Source organism: Antedon mediterranea, chromosome 1 (genome assembly GCF_964355755.1).
Source record: "Antedon mediterranea chromosome 1, ecAntMedi1.1, whole genome shotgun sequence".
Lineage (NCBI taxonomy): Eukaryota > Metazoa > Echinodermata > Crinoidea > Comatulida > Antedonidae > Antedon > Antedon mediterranea.
Genome location: NC_092670.1, coordinates 33,054,476 through 33,073,319, shown reverse-complemented (window position 1 = coordinate 33,073,319; position 18,844 = coordinate 33,054,476). Strand labels below are relative to the sequence as shown.

Below are 18,844 nucleotides of genomic sequence, written 5' to 3'. Positions count from 1 at the left end.
AGTAATGCAATACATCAAAGAAACAATTATCTCCAGAAAAGAACCAGCAACAATCTTATTTATAATCCAAGGTGGAGCTGGTGCTGGAAAAAGCTCCGTCATTCATGTGGTAGTGCAGTTAATGGAGAAACTCTTAAGATAATCTGGAGATAATACTGACAATCCTTATGTTCTTCCACTCTCATTTACTGGAACAGCGGCAGCAAACATTGATGGAATGACACTGCATAGTGCCTTCAATTTCCCATTCAACAATCAGTTTTTATCTTTACCAGACAAATTACGAGACAAAAAGAGAGATCAGCTGAAACTTCTGAAAATGATCATCATTGATGAATTCAGTATGTTGAAGGCCGACATGCTCTACCAAATTGACCTTCGTCTACGCGAATTGATGGAAGCTTCAAAAGAGGCTTTTGGAGGATGTGCAGTCCTATTGTTTGGTGATATTCTGCAGTTGAAGCCTGTAATGGGAAAATATGTGTTTGATTTGCCTATATCATCCGACTACCACGCCTCTTTCTACATAGAATCACTATGGAATACCTTCAGAGTAATTCATCTGTTAACTAATCACAGGCAAGGTGAAGATCATGTCTATGCTGATCTGTTAAACAGAGTAAGGACTGGAAGTCAGAATGAAAATGATATCACCTTACTGCAAGAAAGGGTAAGACCTTTAAACCACCCTGACATTCCAAAAGATGCCCTTTTTGTAACATGTACAAACAAAGATGTAAATACTATAAACAACACCAAATTGGAAGAAGTGCAAGAGCAGTTAATAGAGATTCCTGCACAAATCTGCAGTTCAAAACATCCAATGATGGTTCTATTTTCAACACTCCCCTTCAAAAGCATCTACAACTAAAAAAAGGGGCAAAGGTTATGTTGACATACAATGTCGATGTAATTGATTGTTTAACAAATGGAGCAATGGGGGAAGTTGTTAGTTTTATTTTTGACCAGAAAGGCAGAGTCAAAACAATTCTAGTTCATTTCAACGATGAAAAAGTTGGAAAAGAAAGACGCTTCAAATATGGTAGTTTGCAACAACAGTATCCTGGTATTCATGTTACCCCTATTGAGAAAATCGAGTTTAAATTTTGTTTATCAAAAAAACAAAGTGGTAATCAGATGTTAGCTGCTGTACAGTTTCCTCTCAAACTTTCCTTTGCCTGCACTGCTCATAAGATGCAAGGAGCAACCGTGGCCAAGCCTAACTCTCTTATCCTTGATTTAAGAGGTGTTAGAGAGCCAGCCCAAGCTTATGTCATGCTTAGTCGTGTACAGGCAATTAGTCAACTGTATATAATTGAAAAAATTCCATCTGATAAACTATATCCATCTAAATTAGCAATGACAGAGCTTAAAAGGCTTTCTGATATCTCCATGAACAAAATTGAATCACTTATCAGGAAGAGTATTGGTATTTCAAGCTTAAATATTCGGTCTTTACCTGATAAAATCCATGATCTTAAAGTAGACTATACATTGAATCTGTCTATGGTTGTCTGTCTACAAGAAACATGGTGTGAAGATGACTACTCCAACGACCACTTAAATATTGATGGATATTATCTGCACTTAACCAATCGTGGAAAAGGAAAAGGAATTGCTACCTATTTCAAAAAAATGACGGAATATATATATAAATTTACGTAAGGGCAAAATTCGGTAAATCGCGCGTTATTTCTAGAATGTTTACTCGATGGTATATAAAGTTGGTTCGTACTTTCGGTACTGATTTTAACCACCTGATGTAACCCTGTTTACTAATTAAATTGTGTTCAATAATTAGTTATTGACGATTAAAACGAATTTAGGTTCAACGATTTGCCCCAAATAGGGTGTTTTCCGATCGTGGTATACACTGTCTAATGGATGTCCGTCTTGAAAAATACCCGCAGACAATAATACGAGTATGCTTCGCATTTTCCTATCTCCTCCTACGATAATTGTTTTTAATGACTGAAAACCGGTTGAACAGCTCGAATACAGCATCATAATGTTTCAACCAACCCAACCATTTAAATCTGTGCTGCAGAGGTTGGATATAATTTTTTTTTTAACGGATAATGAGCTAGCGTTTTCACTCGCCGTATATTATGTACACATCTTTATTATTGCAGTTAAACCACCCACATCACCACCCTTCCCTCACTGGCATGAGTAGCGTTGTAAAACCAGTAGAGGATGGGCCTACGGTACATCACATGCCCTAAACGCAGAACAACTTTGGTGGGTAGGGTAGGAACCAACCTAAGTATGAATTGGCTCTAAGAAACAATTGAAAACCATTAGGCCTACTAATTAAGTTGAGTTAGATAATTTAATATTTATTGAAGATTAAATCGAATTTATGATTTTCTCCGAATAGAGGTGGTTTTCACAAATTGTTTTATATATTATATAAACATATACACGTCGTAGTGATGTATCGTTACATGTACTGTACTATTTCAATCGACTATGACGGTGATAGTTTCAACAAAGTATTAAATCGCAATGTTTTACTGTGTGTAGTGGTATATTATTTGTAAAACATGAAAACAATTAATATTTCGTTACTAAATGGATAAAGAATATATTTAAAATTGTTCCTCTTTGCACCCATCCTCTTCCCCATCCCTCAACCCTATTGTTACATACAAAACACAAATTAAGTTTGTTTAAATTTGACTTAAACAATTGGTCTCATTTTGTGACAAGTTTCTCTTTCAGAAGTAATTCCCAGGGTGCTAATTTTAGTTGAGTACATAAGTCACAGTGTCTATTTATTCGTTCCTGTAAACGACATGTATTATTGTCCTGCGGTACGTACATTTGAAATCGCCAGTTTTTTAACGCTGAAATTATTATGTCTTCGAGAACCATATGTGGGCACGACCTAGATGGTACGCGAGCGAAGCGAGCAACTTCTAGTATGAATAATTAAGATTAAAAGAAGTAAAGAAGTATGACTTATGCTTTATTTACATTTTTCGGCCATACTGAAGAAGTTATCCATTTTGTCTGTAGTTTGTTGTGTTTGCTTTTTTTTTAATTATATAATAAATCATAGTCAGCAAATTGTAGACCTATTATATCACAAAATCATTTAGATAATATTTATAACCATTTTAGTATTATAGAGTTGTTAAGTTTTAAATCACATAGTTAGCCTACATACGTCTGTTAGTTATGTGCAGAATTCATGACGTGAGAAAATTAAACACTTCAAAGCATACAGTAATCGTTAATTCTAGTTATATTAAAAGTCTGTTATGTTTTAAAAAATAAAATTGTATTTACTGGATGGATATACTGTTTTATAGTTTATCGTGCTTATAAACTAAGTCTCATTTTAGGCTTATGGAATGGAGTTGAAAGAGTCGTGAGTTAAATCCTGGCACTTGGTCAGAATTGAACCCTGGATTGGAAGGAAAGCATGTTAAGCTGTTTACCATGTTATTATAATGTTATAATTAATGTATTGCCCATGAACTATGTATAATAAATGACCTAGACAATGTTCCTAGGAAAGAAAGAAAGAAAAAAAGTACAATGACAATTAACGTCAATAGTATTTATATAGAGCATTCCACAAACAATGTCGTCTCAATGCGTTGTGGATATTTGATTTTCTAATTACATGCTTCTCACATTACTGTATTATTGTAACATGTTTAAACTTATCATGTTTCCAGATATCAACCCGCCCAATATTCAATGTCCGTCTAACGAGACTTTAGTGACAGAATTAGGTACTGCAGTATCAGCCAATGTGAACTATTCAATCACAATATTTCATGTGTAACAATTGTACCGAACCCAGTTGACATATTCCCTGCTGATCTACATTTGGGAAAACATCATTTTTACTTCGAAGCTTACGATCGTTACAATAATTCCGTAACGTCGTGTGCGTTTACAATAATTGTTGAAGGTTAGTACGTCGATAGGGATGTTGTGATTATTAAAAGTAAAGTGATTTATCTTACAAATATCGAAAGCCCATGCATAGGTTTTATTTGCATGCCATTTTTGTTCATAACAAAATGCAATCAAACTAAAGATTATAGTGGAAAAAACAACATCTATAAAATGTATATGTTTAAAAATTAGGGAGTTTCGCAATCTTACGAATACGAAAACGAAAACGGATACGTCACGCACACGTATTCGTTTTTCGTAAGCCAGTAAAAATCTGTTTCGCATGGCATCAAAATGTTGAGGGCGCCGTCCAAAATATGACTGCGGTAAATTTGAGCGAAGCGCAGGTACGTGTTACTGCTTGGTGCTTGGCTGTCTAGGCCTAGCGTAACACCAAAGCGAGTGAGGACTTTAAAAACTGCTATTTATCAAAATTGACCTGGCTTTTTAGTAAATTACTTTAGTAAATTACTTTCAATAAAAGTATAATTATATTATAATCATGAACCATTCCTGATTCAAATGCAAAATGTGCAAAAAAATCAAAAACTATACTGAGTGAGTGGCCGAGCGGTTAAGACAGTGGAACCGTAATCACGTAGCCATAACATCGGCAGGGGTTCGAGGCTCACTCACTCCATGGTTCTGGTGGTAGAACGAGTCTTCTCGGATAAGGACTATAAACCGTACAGGTCCAGTGTACACAACTTGCTCGTGTGCACTTTAAAGAACCTAGTAGGCCTACATCTTTCGAGACGAGTAGGGGGTTACCCCGGTGTAGTAGTACATCACAGCCACTGATCACCAACTGGGCCCTCTGGGAGATCAGTCTTTGACTGAAGAGGTCACCCAGTATAAAGATAAAACAAACAAACAAACAAATATACTCGTTTTGTAGTTACGAATATGACTGGTGATATTCGTTAACACGAATACGCTTTACGAATATAAAATGGGGATCACCTCAAAAGTTTCACAAATGTGTGACGTATCTGTTTTCGTTATCGTATTCGTAAGATTACGAAACTCCCTATTGTTCCATACAACTCAATCTATGTTATAAACATTCAAATGAGTATTCCAATGATAATTAATTAGTTTATGTTGGGACGCATTTAGTAAAATGTGATATATTTTATATCGTTATTAAAACAAAATATATGTTTATTTATTGTGGTCAGTGACAGTAATAGTTATATCAACCTATGTAATTCGCACTTCTTTAAATTTCTTTATATTTAGACGCAATTATAAAAACTTGTAACTTGTACATACTTTTGTTTTATTTTTTTTATAAACTTTAATCGTTGCTTCAATGTGGATTCTTCAAACAGAAATGGTAGGATACTTAAATATTAATTACAACATACCATGTAGAGTAGATTTATTTTAGATAAATTAATAAATGAAAACAATAGTAACTTAACAATTTGAAGGAATAAAAACAGATCTTTAAATTGTAACTTACTTTTAACTAGGCAATGGATGTATTCGTAACTGAATTCCATGAGTTTGAACAGAAAGTTTTATCAGAAATAAAGACCTTACAATCAACGTGGAAAGTTTATGAAGAAGAAAGATATGGCAAGTTTTGTATATAATACGTGTAGGCTTCCTAACAAATGTAGTCTTTAAATCAATTCAAACTAGTCTATCGTGTGAAATCAAAACAAAATGTATAAGCCATAAGTAATTATATATTTATACAGGCATCGAACGAGTATGAATCATTGAAAAAAAGATACATGGTTGCGTCTTTATTTTAGCTTAGAATTTACAGTATGCAAATTATATATGCAACTTTTTTTTTTCTATTGTTTATTTATTTTTGTAATTGGATTAGCCGTGGTTGAGAGCAGTAAATCAGTAAATGCTAGTCTGAAACACGATGATAGCCAAATGGATTTTTATCTGAATATTAAAGTTGAAACTACAGGTTTGATTGCCATCACTTGCTATGTTTAATGAAGATCTAGAAACCATGTAATTCTTAAAATTACAATTTTTTTATTTAGAAGGATTACACATAGCCAAGTTTGTTGCAAAGGACACTTCTACTGTAGTTTTAGTATTGTTAGCTATAATTGAGTTATTTTTTCCGTTAAAGATGTCCTTGTTTTACATTTTACAGTAACACTAAACAGACTCATTATATTCTTGTTGCAAAGGACATTTCTTTCTCGTCCATTCACTTGTTGTTATTGTTATTATTAACTATAATTAATTTATTTTCAGACAAGATGATGTCCTTGTAATAGCATGTTACAGTAACAACACAATGGGTGCTAATAAACCTGTTAACGAAAATGTTAATATTTCTAGCTTGTAAGTACAGTATTTTTAATGGTTTTTTTAACAAAATGAAAAAGAAATTAATACATAAAAACTATTCTTTTTACTTTAATTTTATTGGATTAATTAATTATTATTTGTTGTATTTCTAACAGGTCAAATGCAAACATTGACTTTAGATATTTCAATGGAATGGTATTTTCCTGTAGCGTTTACGATTTCAATGACCAAATGCCCTTGAATGCGAAAATAGAATTCACAATGACCAAGCGAATTGTAAGTATGGTTGAAAACGTCTCCTCGTTTCGGTCATGTTACAAAACTGTCTATCCACTTCACTTTATTTATTCATTAGGCTTAACCATACAATAATACATATATTTGCTAAAGACAATTGCCACAGTTTAGGAACAACAGAAATTTACTTTCCTTCTTTTTGGAAACACATCACCAACCTTACGTTGTGTATTCACCATGTCATTTAAACAAAAGGTCTCTAACTTTATTCAAGACATTACTTTCAATCGAATGCCTCCATGGGTACTACCTTTTATGATTTTAGGTGTGTTTACAAACATTGATCAATACGGTTGGCGGTTTAGCAGCATAAGCCTATTTAAACTTTAAAATGGTGATATACAGCAGTAGGGATGTGTATGACTAATTGATATAGTCTCTTCTTTAGGGTTCCTCGTTGACTAAAAAAGATGAATTGGAAATTATTTGCGTTTTCTTTGATGAAAAACGAAGGTAAGTTTGTACTGTGTCAATGTCGTACGGTTAGACAACCGTTCAAATAAATTAGACTTTGTTTCAACTTTTAGAAATCGGACATTAAATTAAATGTTCCATGTTTTTTTTACTGGTGTTTGGAGACAGTCACTCACAAATACTGTTTTTCTCATGTTATTTTTTTTACACTACTTGGAGTGATGCCGGTGTTGTAACCACGTCGTATTCTCAGGACAAAGTGTCGTGCTATTCTGAACATCTAACGAGTTTTAGCGTGTTAATGAAAGTTACAACAGACAACGTAGGCCTAAATTATATTTATTTGCTATTAATTGAGTACGCTTGTTTACATTTTTAACTGAATAAATTTGTACCACAAACCTTAATATACTTTCTTCTATTAAACTCAGAAATGAAACATTGCTAAATGTATTAAGCTAATGTATAATCTTATTATGCTGTATAGTTTCTCCGATCGTTTATTGTGATAACTTTAATAGAACGATTGTATTTCTTCTACTAAGCTCAGAAATAAAACCTTGCTAAATGTATTAAGCTAACTTAATTTTACTTTAAATGTATGTATAATCTTATTATGTTGTATACTTGCTCCAATCGTTTATTATGATAACTTTAAAAAACGATTGTATTTCTACAGATTTCTGAAGACAGTCAGTCATTGAGTTTAATGTCAACAGTCTGTGTATCACTATCTGTCATTGCTCTGACGATAACACTCATCATTTACTTCTCATTTTCGTAAGTTTTTCTATTTATAACTAAATTGTATCAAATCTAATGTGTATACCAATATAAAAAAAACTTGATATTATGACTTGTGTTACATTGAAACACAATATAAATATAGTTTAAAAATACAAAGAATAAGACCATGTAAAATTAGAGAAGACGAAAACAAATATACTTTTACACTGTTATATTACATTCTTAGAGAATTGTTGAAATCTGTGCGCAATTCAATTCACAAGAACCTGGTGATAATATGCTTATAATGCAATCTCTGTTCTTATTTGGAATCGACGAAACAGAATTTGAGGTAATAATTAGTGTGAAAGTTCATCTACGTTTTTGAAAATATTGTAATATCACACGGTAGTAGATATATTATGGTAGTGAAGTTGAAGTTCTATTTGCAATACTGTTAAATTTTCTTTAAATAAATCCATATGGTTATTATTGATGATAATTTTGATAATTTTGATAATGAGTTCAGGTGTTAAACACGATACGAATGTTTCAACATTTTTTGTTTACATTATATGCTGTTGCATTGCAGAAACGACTACTAAGTAGGCGCTTAATACTTTAAATAGCAACAGCGCCACCTGTTTAAACACAAACAACTCTGAACTGGTAATTGTTTCCTTTGTAGTTGTACTACAGTAATTACCTCAACTCATTTTAGATTGTGTATTTTATTTAATTTTCCTTGGGTAAAAACATTATTGTTTCTAATTTGTTTCGCTACATCCTCACTCTGTACGTCAATAATAAAAGTAAACTTTTTTATGAGCGTTTTTAAAGATCTCCTCACTATTGCCGATATTATTGAATGTTGTTGATTGATTATGTGAGACGTTTTCAGCCTTTGTCTTCTTGTTTTTTTAGGCTATTGGATTTTGATTTTAATTAAGTATACCTGAAAACATTTTTTTTTTCAGATTGTGTGTAAATGTATAAGCATTCTCCTCAATTTTTCATCACTTAATACATTCACTTGGATGTGCGCAGAAGCAGTATACTTACTGTCTAAGATTTCTATGTCAAGTAACGCCAACTTCTACCTACTTCGATATTATTTAGTGTTCTGTTATGGAATTTCTTTTGTGATTGTAGCGATTTCTATTGGGGCGTTTTCTTCTAAGTTAGATGCCGATATCATGTAAGTTATTTCTATTCTATGTTGTTTTTATCCAATTATCAGAAATTAGTAAGTATGAACAGTAATGACCAATGCATCAAAGTCCTTTATCTAAACTCTAATTTCCATTTATTTTTTGGAGTATTTACATTTGTAATGATGCTTTCTTATTTTTATTTTTAAATATAAATCTACGGTAGATGTTGGCTTAGTCCAGAAACAGGCATGATATGGACGTTTGTAGCACCCGCTACCTGCATTGCTTTGGTAAGAACCAGTGTGACAAGCTGTATGGTGATTGCCAAAATAACTTGATTAGATAATTATACCCTCTTTCACTTACAATTTCAAAACACTATAATTCGTGGGTAATTAGAAAGACACGAACCGAATTTCAACGATTCTCATAAGACCTCTTACGTACTATGCAGTGTAAATCGTCGTCTGCAAGATTATTAATGAGAGCGAAAAACTTTGCCTTGGTTGTTGTAGGCCAACATTTTGTAGACAAACTATGATCATGACAAGCAACGAAGCATGACTGGAGGTCAAACTTCTGTAAATAATATGAATATCTGCTACGTAGTCTAGGTTCTAGACGGAGTGTTTATCTAATATTAGTAAAAAGATGTATACGTATACTACTTGAGCTCGTATAGTATAGACAACAATCGACCAACATAAAAAGACAATAACTAAGCCTTGTGGCAAGTCTAACCTTCTACGCAGCAAGTAAATTATTCATTCATTCATTCATTCATTTTCTTTATGTCGGATAGTACATCCATATACAAATAAAAAAAACAAAACAAAAAGCAACTTCCACAAACCCAACCTACAATATCCTAAAATATCAATGTGCACCAATGCTGATGTAGGTTGGAGTGTGGAAGGACGTTAACTATGGTTTGAATCAGACTATTCAACTCAGTGTCATGAATTTGAGGGAACGTTTTTCGTTACAAACATCATGCTTGCGCTATTAAACTAGTCAATTCCAGTAGATTACGTAACCCGTTATCAAAGCAAACTCTAAATGAGTTCACGATACCTTTATTGAATTTACTCCATAGAGTTATGTTAATATGGAATTCAAACGTTGATACTTACGCAAAATAAGGTGTCATCAATCTTTTTTTGTCAGATTGATACAGCTATTTTGATCTACGTTGTCTTGACAATCTACAAAAGATCTGGAAACATGGTAGAAAAATCAACAAGAGAGAAAACTAAACTTAAACAGTTGAGGTTAGAGTTTATCTTTTTAAAGTTACAAGTTAAAATGTTGTTGTTGTTCGTAGCTCTAAAGTATATACCCTATCAGACTGGTTTGACAAAAATATATGGAAAATACGATATTTGGCCATACCACTACCATATTTGGGCATATCCAACATTTTAGAATTTATACGTTAGAATTCCATTAATGTTTTTTCCTTGAAATGTTACAGGAAAGCAGCCAAAGGAACTGCAATGCTTCTACCTCTAATGAGTACCACGTGGCTCATTGGACCATTCGCTGTCAGTTCTGATACAACATTTATTGATTATATATTCAACGTGTTGAACGGATGCCAAGGCATATTTATTTTTATCATTTTCTATTTATTTGATCACGAGGTATTATTAGCATTATTTTAGTACTATACAATACTATTATTTAATTCTACTGTTAGTAGTGTGCTATATAATAGGTTACACATGGTAAACATTACATAGTAGAGGCTATATATGGTTTGACCTTGAAAAAATTCTAATAAAAGGTCTTTTGGTATTTTCTTGTAGCTTTAGGTGTCAATAATTACCAAAAATTGTTTGCAGCCTTCTAGTTGCTGCGTTAGTGAGATATTGAGGGTCAAAGGTCAGTGACCTTTTTGTGGCATTTGATGGCTCATAACTCCTCAACTCCTGGGTTTAAGAAGACAAATGTGGTTTCTACATCTATGTTTTAGTGGTCAAACAACAAAATAAAGTTTTTGCAAATTTCGGGTTACTTGTGCCATTGGTCAGATAGTCGGGTCAAAGGTCATTGACCTTTATTCATTAATAACTACTGCTAGTGTAGGACCTGAGTAAGATTTGTATGCATTCAATTTAGGAGAGAATATCTCAACTGTTATAGAATAATTTGACCCCAAGGAACAATATGGGATATGTGTCAAATTCGTTATCTGGGGCGAAAATGCCCAAAATCGGGGTCAAGGGTTAGAAATATGTGGTTCTTATATCTCGACAACCACTTGTCATACAGATTTGCTTTTGGTGTCAAATTGTTCAGAATATACATATTTATATTCGGTCTAACACAACTTTTACCCCAAAAAATGACCGGAAATGCTTTTACTGACCTTTGACCAAAAAACACATTTTCGGGTTAAATTATTATTTAAAATGTCAATGGACACACTGTATGGTATCAAATGAAAGCATATACAATATGCTACCCATTGCTACCCAACTTGTATTGAACATTTTTTAATTAGGAATCTAATCTTATGGAAAATGTGCCTAATTTGATTACTTTTATACAAAAAATGAATATTTAGTTGCGTAATTGTTGTGCTTATTTATATAATGTTAAATAATTTTAAATAAGTGTTTGGAAGAACTATTTGGTATCAAATAAATGCCCATACAATATTCTATCCATTGCTATCCAACTTGTAACACAAATCTGTAATTATGATGCTACTTTGGTGAAAAATGTGCATATTTTATTGCTTTTTGACAAAAATGGGTATACATTACCAGATAATTTATTTTGGTTTATTTATGATATTAAATAATTCAAATGTTTGAAAAGACATATTTGGTATCAAAGGAAAGCACATACAATATGCTACCTAACTTGTATTTAATTATGTGATGTTATTTTTGGAAAATATGCATATTTTTTATTAAATTTAGACAAAAATGAGTATAAATTAATGTAAGTTTATTTTGGGTGAATAATTCTAGCGTTGTAATGAAATATTTGGTATAAAAAAGAAAAGAATTAGTTGTAGTTTATTAAGTTCTTTATTTGGTAGACCAAACAAAATGGCATTGCAGTAGTCTAACCGTGATGTTATTAGTGCATGGACAAGTTTAATAAGCGAGGAGTGGGTTAAGGATTTGCGAATTGATCTTATGTTACGAAGGTGGTAGGTATCAGATTTACTAATGTTGTTGATATGTCTGGACATAATCATGGCTGAGTAAAATACAACTCCGATATATCTAACCTCCAACGATGATGTGATTGATGTTTCTAGCAATGGCCAATTTCTTGAAGTGTTTTGAATGAATAAATAAGATTTCTGTTTTACCAGGGTTAAAAAGAGCATGTTTTTAGTTAGCCAATCCTGAACATCAACAACACAAGCTTCGATAACCGACTTCGCCTCATTAAACTCTGCTGAATTAAAGCTGATGTATCATCTGCGTACACATGATATTGGACACAATGTCTCTTAAAAATGATATCACTCATGGGCGAGGTGTAAACTAAAAACAATACTGGACCCAGTATTGATCCTTGAGGAACACCGCATTTCAGGTCGATAGAGGTGGATTTGACATTACCAATCTGGACCTGCTGCTTCCTAGAAGACAAATATGACTTGAACTAATTTAGAGCAGATCCACGGATACCAATAGACGAGAGTCTTGCAATAATAATGGAATAGTCCATGGTATCAGAAGCTGCCGACAGGTTGAGGTACACAAAAAAAAAAGACAATTACCTTTATCGAGAGCTAAAATAATATCATTATGCACCTTGAGAATGGCTGACTCTGTACTGTGGCGCTTTCTATATGCTGATTGAAGAGGGTCGAACAGATTATTGTTGTCAAGAAAATGTATGAGATCTAAAGCAACGCATTTCACAAGGATCTTAGATAAGAAAGCGACATTAGAAATAGATCGAAAATTTGCCATGCAAGTATGTGAAGGCGTCTTTAAAATAAGTGTAACTAGACCCAACTTCAAATCATCAGGAAAGGTCGTACCAGTTGATAAAGATAAATTAATAATAATTCTAAATACTGAAGTCAATTATGCACATTTTCCATAAAGTTATATTCCTAATTAAAAATGTTTAATACAAGTTGGGTAGCAATGGGTAGCATATTGTATATGCTTTCATTTTATACCATACAGTGTGTCCATTGACATTTTATGGAATAATTTAACCCGAAAATGTGTTTTTTTGGTCATTTTTTGGTCAAAGGTCAGAAAAAGCATTTCCGGTCATTTTTTGGGGTAAAAGTTGTGTTAGACTGAATATAAATATGTATATTTTGAACAATTTGACACCAAAAGCAAATCTGTATGAAAAGTGGTTGTCGAGATATAAGAACCACACATATCTAACCTTTGACCCCAATTTTGGGCATGTTCGCCCCAGATAACGAATTTGGCACATATCCCATGTTGTTCCTTGGGGTCTAATTATCCTATAACAGTTGAGATATTCTCTCCTAAATTAAATGCATACAAATCTTACCAAGGTCCTAGACTAGCAGTAGTTATTAATGAATAAAGGTCAATGACCTTTGACCCGACTATCTGACCAATGGCACAAGTAACCCGAACTTTGCAAAAATTTTATTTTGTTGTTTGACCACTAAAACATAGATGTAGGCACAACATTTGTCTTTTTAAACCCAGGAGTTGAGGAGTTATGAGCCATCAAATGCCACAAAAAGGTCACTGACCTTTGACCCTCAATATCTCACTAACGCAGCAACTAGAAGGCTGCAAACATTTTTTGGTATTTATTCACACCTAAAGCTACAAGAAAATACCAAAAGACCTTTTATTAGAATTTTTTCAAGGTTACATAGGATAAATGTCACATATAGCCTGTACTAATAATAATATTGTGTATTAAGTCTTTGGGAGTAGAATATTTTTACAGTGTTGAAGCATATGAACTCATAACATTTGAGTAGGAAAAGCCAATAATCTTAATCACCTATATCACAACCACCAACACGAAAATTTTTGTAACGACGTTTATATTACACTGTTTTGTATTAGACCTTCTATAAGACTACCTATATAGTTACGATATTTACTTCAATTACGTACGTGTGATACCGATATGTTTTTCTTACTTTGTATAGACAAACGAATGCTTTAAGAAGAGGTTTAAGAGGAACCGAATTACTACGTCAACAATGACATAATTGTATGGTACCTGTGTTGAAAAACTGTAGGCCAATTGTGGCATGATATTCATTGAATTCATCAACCCACCTAACCATGTTAATTGCGATACGTACGAGTTCAGTGTAACTGCACTATTGTATCAACAGTGCGAGGCATCACACACCACACCACTCTGTAAACGTGCGAGGCACCATACGACATAAAACTATTTAAACGTGACAATGAAATACACATTTAATAAAAATTAGTATGTCCATAAGACATAAGATATGGTTAAAAGGCACCAGTAATACTATAATCAAATCATTACATTCTACTAAAATTTGATGTTGTTCAATCATGTGTTTTTAAATCACAAAATTATGTGATCGATGAATTTAGTAAGCTAGTAGAGATGTGATCGAAACTGTTTTTTTTTATAAATCATTAATGCTGTCAAACTGTCGTTTTAATGCATTACCAAACCCAGACATTAAAAGCAGAAAATGCATATTTACCATTTTAAATCAATTTAGGATAATAAGCCCAGACTTAAACGAAATAAAAAATACTAAGATGTTGAAACATAAATTGTAGATATTGTTTGTTATATAAACATGGATGCTTGAGTAAGTTTTTCAAGATTGGTTACTTGCTTTTTACTCAGTAGGTTACCTAATTTGCATATTGTTTTCACATGATTGTTTTTTGTTTCTGTTTGCTCTGCTTATATTCATAAAGAATTGGAGGTGACGTCATCATTTTTAGTTTCCTGTACAGTATCAATTTATTAGTATTTTCACTGCAATGTACAGAGTACCGGTACAATACAACCAGCGAAGACCTCCTAGACAGGCGTAGCCATTTTTTCCATCATCACAATACACATTTATTCAGTTATTAACAACTGGGGCCCGCACTAGAAGCAATAGCTTGTCTCATGAGGGCCCCTAGCATAATCAGTCAGTTTAGCAAGTTTAAAGTACAGGATAGTAACAGTTCTTTAACAAATATTATTATTATATTATTGAAGATGGGACAGTTAATTTATTCATGAGGATTTATTTATTTGTTACGTCTACTTGTACCGCGTCAGCTAACTTTGCCAACTGAAGAAACTGACTCAAATTTGCAAATATATTCAATTTTCAATACTTTTTTAAAGGTGTTTACTATGGATTCTTTCCACTTTTTGAAATGTATGTCAAAACAGTTAAACAACCCTTTTTGTAAGTATTGGATCCCTGGGCTGAAATGACATATTGACATCTAAAACTATGTTTTAGATTCTATGTCAACATTATTTAAATATCGTTGCTTTCCAATAATTGCGTTAGAGATGCAGTTCCATTAAAACATGTAAACACAATATAGCATAATTCCTTCTTACTAGATGGCACGCTCGCTTCGCTCGCGTACCATCTAGGGGTGCTCACAGATGGTTCTCGAATACAGTAGAATCCACGGACGGGGACTTTTTTGGGACACTAAACAAATACGGAAGTGTCCCCCTAATTGGGGTATTCAGAAATAGAGACAACAAAACCAATACTGGATTCCATAAAGGACAATTAATTTATGTGGATTAAAGAAATTAGGGAGAAATGGAAATGTATGTACGGGAATTGGGCGGCACGTGGTGGTGGTGATGGAACCACAGTAATAAAGTTGATTGTATTTATATATTATAAGAACCAAACTAAATAAATAGACCTAGACATTCTGCGAAATGGAAATCGGAAATTCAAGCTCCTATTCAGTAAAAAATTAAACTGTAGTCTACCTAAATATTTAGGGCAAATCATCGGTTGTGGTGTTGAAATTCCTGTAAACATTTGTGTGAACCAAACTGGGTCGAATTTCTGTCATGAGTACTGATTTGTTGGCCTGTGATTTATGACGCCTAAGGGATCTATCTAGACTTATTTTTTAGAATAATGTACGTACCTGTCAGATACAATTGTCTTGTGTCGTATAATAAATAAGTACTGTAATAGTTACTGAAGTTACTATTACAATCTCGTCAAAGAAAACACGAAAATGTATATGCACTTACTTATGAAAACGTATACAGTATTATACTCAGTTATTGAAACAGTAGGTTTAAAAAAGTTTCGTTTGTCTGTAAAATGATGTAATCAAGCTGTTTACACGAGTCTTAATTTATAAGCACATCAATAATAAAATAGTTTATCTATCCTGTAATTGGCGAGATTATGGTCGCTGTTGAATGAAATAAAGCCAATCGGTATCATATTTGTACAGAAACGTTTTCGCGGCCGAAGGGTGTAATACCTAAATTCGTTGTATTATCGTCAAGAACTAACTGTAACTAAACTTACATAGAAAGTAGGGTATCATAAATTTGGCCTTAGCACTCGGGGGAGTGGCTAAGATGAAGTCCGTGGGACTACTAAATATAAATTGTAATGAACCTCAAGGGACATAAATAGGAATATTTCATGTTTCATTATCAATGTATAATAAATGGAAACTGTTTACCGATTCAAATAATAGAAATTGGTTTTTAACATTTTCCGAACCTATTGCAAGTTTATTCTCAAAGGGCCCATATATTTACCTACCGTATGTGTTAAACCAAGGGCTCATAAATTTACCTACAGTACTTGTGTTAAACCAAACTCTGGCAGACTGAGAGATTGGGATGTTCCATTCATCGCAAATCAATACATTTGTATAATCGTATATTAAATCTATCAAAATAGTATTTTTTAAAGAAAATCGGCCTGTCTTCAACATTATGATGGTGTACTCTAGCAATCTATCAAAATAGTATTTTTTAAAGAAAATCGGCCTGTCTTCAACATTATGATGGTGTACTCTAGCTGTTCAACCGGTTTTCAGCTATTAAAAACAATTATCGTAGGAGGAGATAGGAAAATGCGAAGCCTCCTCGCTATGTAACATTAGGGTTGAGGGATGGGAAAGCGGATAGGTACAAAGAGGAACAATTTTTAAATATATTCTTTATCCACTGAGTAACGAAATATTTTGTTCATGTTTTATAGGCCTATAAATAATATACCTCTAAATACAGTAGGCCTAAAACATTTGCGATTTAATACTTTGTTAAAACTGTCACTGTCATAATCGATTGAAATATTAAAGTACATGTCACGATACACCACTACGACGTTTATATTGTTGGTAATTATTAATTAATACAAACGTTGAGAAGGAACTGTCAGTATAAAGTTTATTTGTATATCTAACAGTAGAGCCTATCCACAGTCTCAGTAATAAAGTTTATATTTTTATATTACATCTAACAGTAGGAACATTCACAGTAAGAAATGTTCGATTCAAATGAAAAATAGTTAATAGGTATTTACAGTATTGTCAAAGTATTGCAAGTTTATTCTCAAAGGGCCCATATATTTACATACCGTATGTGTTAAACCAAGGGCTCATAAATTTACCTACAGTACTTGTGTTAAACCAAACTCTGGCAGACTGAGAGATTGGGATGTTCCATTCATCGCAAATCAATACATTTGTATAATCGTATATTAAATCTATCAAAATAGTATTTTTTAAAGAAAATCGGCCTGTCTTCAACATTATGATGGTGTACTCTAGCCGTTCAACCGGTTTTCAGCTATTAAAAACAATTATCGTAGGAGGAGATAGAAAAATGCGAAGCCTCCTCGCATTTTTTTGGCGGGTATTTTTCAAGATGGACATCCATTAGACAGTGTATACCACGATCGGAAAACACCCCTATTTGGGGCAAATCGTTGAACCTAAATTCGTTTTAATCGTCAATAACTAATTATCTAACTCAATTTAATTAGTAAACAGGGTTACATCAGGCGGTTAAAATCAGTACCGAAAGTACGAACCAACTTTACATACCATCGAGTGAAAATTCTAGAAGTAAGGCGCGATTTACCGAATTTTGCCCTTACGTAAATTTATATATAGATTTGAAATATTTCCCATGATATTGATTATGTCATCACCAAGTGTTGTTTTATGATTAAAATTATTTGTATATTAATACTTCAAACAAGATGTCTGTATTATTATTTTCATTATTTGTAATAGCACACATAACAGTACTGCAAATAACTTTCATCATTGCAGCTGTTACATTAATAGTAACCAGCGCTTGATTTATATTTTTGAGGATGAATTTGTAGCAGAAAATATTAATTGTAAAATATTGAATTAATAACAAAGCCTAAAGAAAAGAAACAACATAGATGATATTCAACAACACATGTCAAAATTTAACCTGAAAGTTAACAGAGATAAAACTGAACATACCATAATAAAACAAGACCAAAAGGAAGAATGGAGAAAAAAATAGGATCACTTCTGGGAAATAGCGAGGATATCGCACGTCGCAAGCAACTCGCGTCATTAACATTTCACCGTTTACATAATATATGGATACAAAAGGACAAAGTTAAAGTAAAAGTTCGACTAAAGTTATACAATGCCTTAGTTAAACCAATACTATCGTATAACTCGACAACATTGGGATTAACAAAAGAAGAAGAACGAAAAATCGATCCATTTCATCGGAACCAACTAAGAAATATTATAGGAATCCGCTATCCACATAAAATCAAAGACATACGATAGGTGTAAGGCAAGACAAATATTATACATTTTGGAATCGAGATGGTGGCTATCTGACACATCCTCAGATTGCAAAAGGCAGTCCCAGCCAATAAAGCAAAACTGTTATTTTGAAAACTGTAAGCAACAAAAGTATAGAGGGCTACCACGATCCACACACGACCTGATCACCCTTCATAAACAATCATCAACTGATATATAAGATATAGAAATGATTCGGAGAATAGCAGAAAATAGACAGGCCTGGAGAAAAGAAATCCGAGATATAAACAAAGCAGC

General features: G+C 32.9%; 1 protein-coding gene across 1 annotated transcript; it reads left to right on the top strand.

Annotated features, from left to right (window-relative positions):
- The first annotated feature begins 217 nt into the window (after nucleotides 1–217).
- LOC140044293 (ATP-dependent DNA helicase pif1-like) lies at nucleotides 218–871 on the top strand. Its single transcript, XM_072088774.1, has one exon. It carries the CDS (start codon nucleotides 218–220, stop codon nucleotides 869–871), a length of 654 nt encoding a protein of 217 aa, XP_071944875.1.
- Nucleotides 872–18,844: the final 17,973 nt, after the last annotated feature.

Excerpts from the sequence above, each read along its gene's own strand:
- LOC140044293 (XM_072088774.1), top strand. The coding sequence starts at position 218 with ATGACACTGCATAGTGCCTTCAATTTCCCATTCAACAATCAGTTTTTA.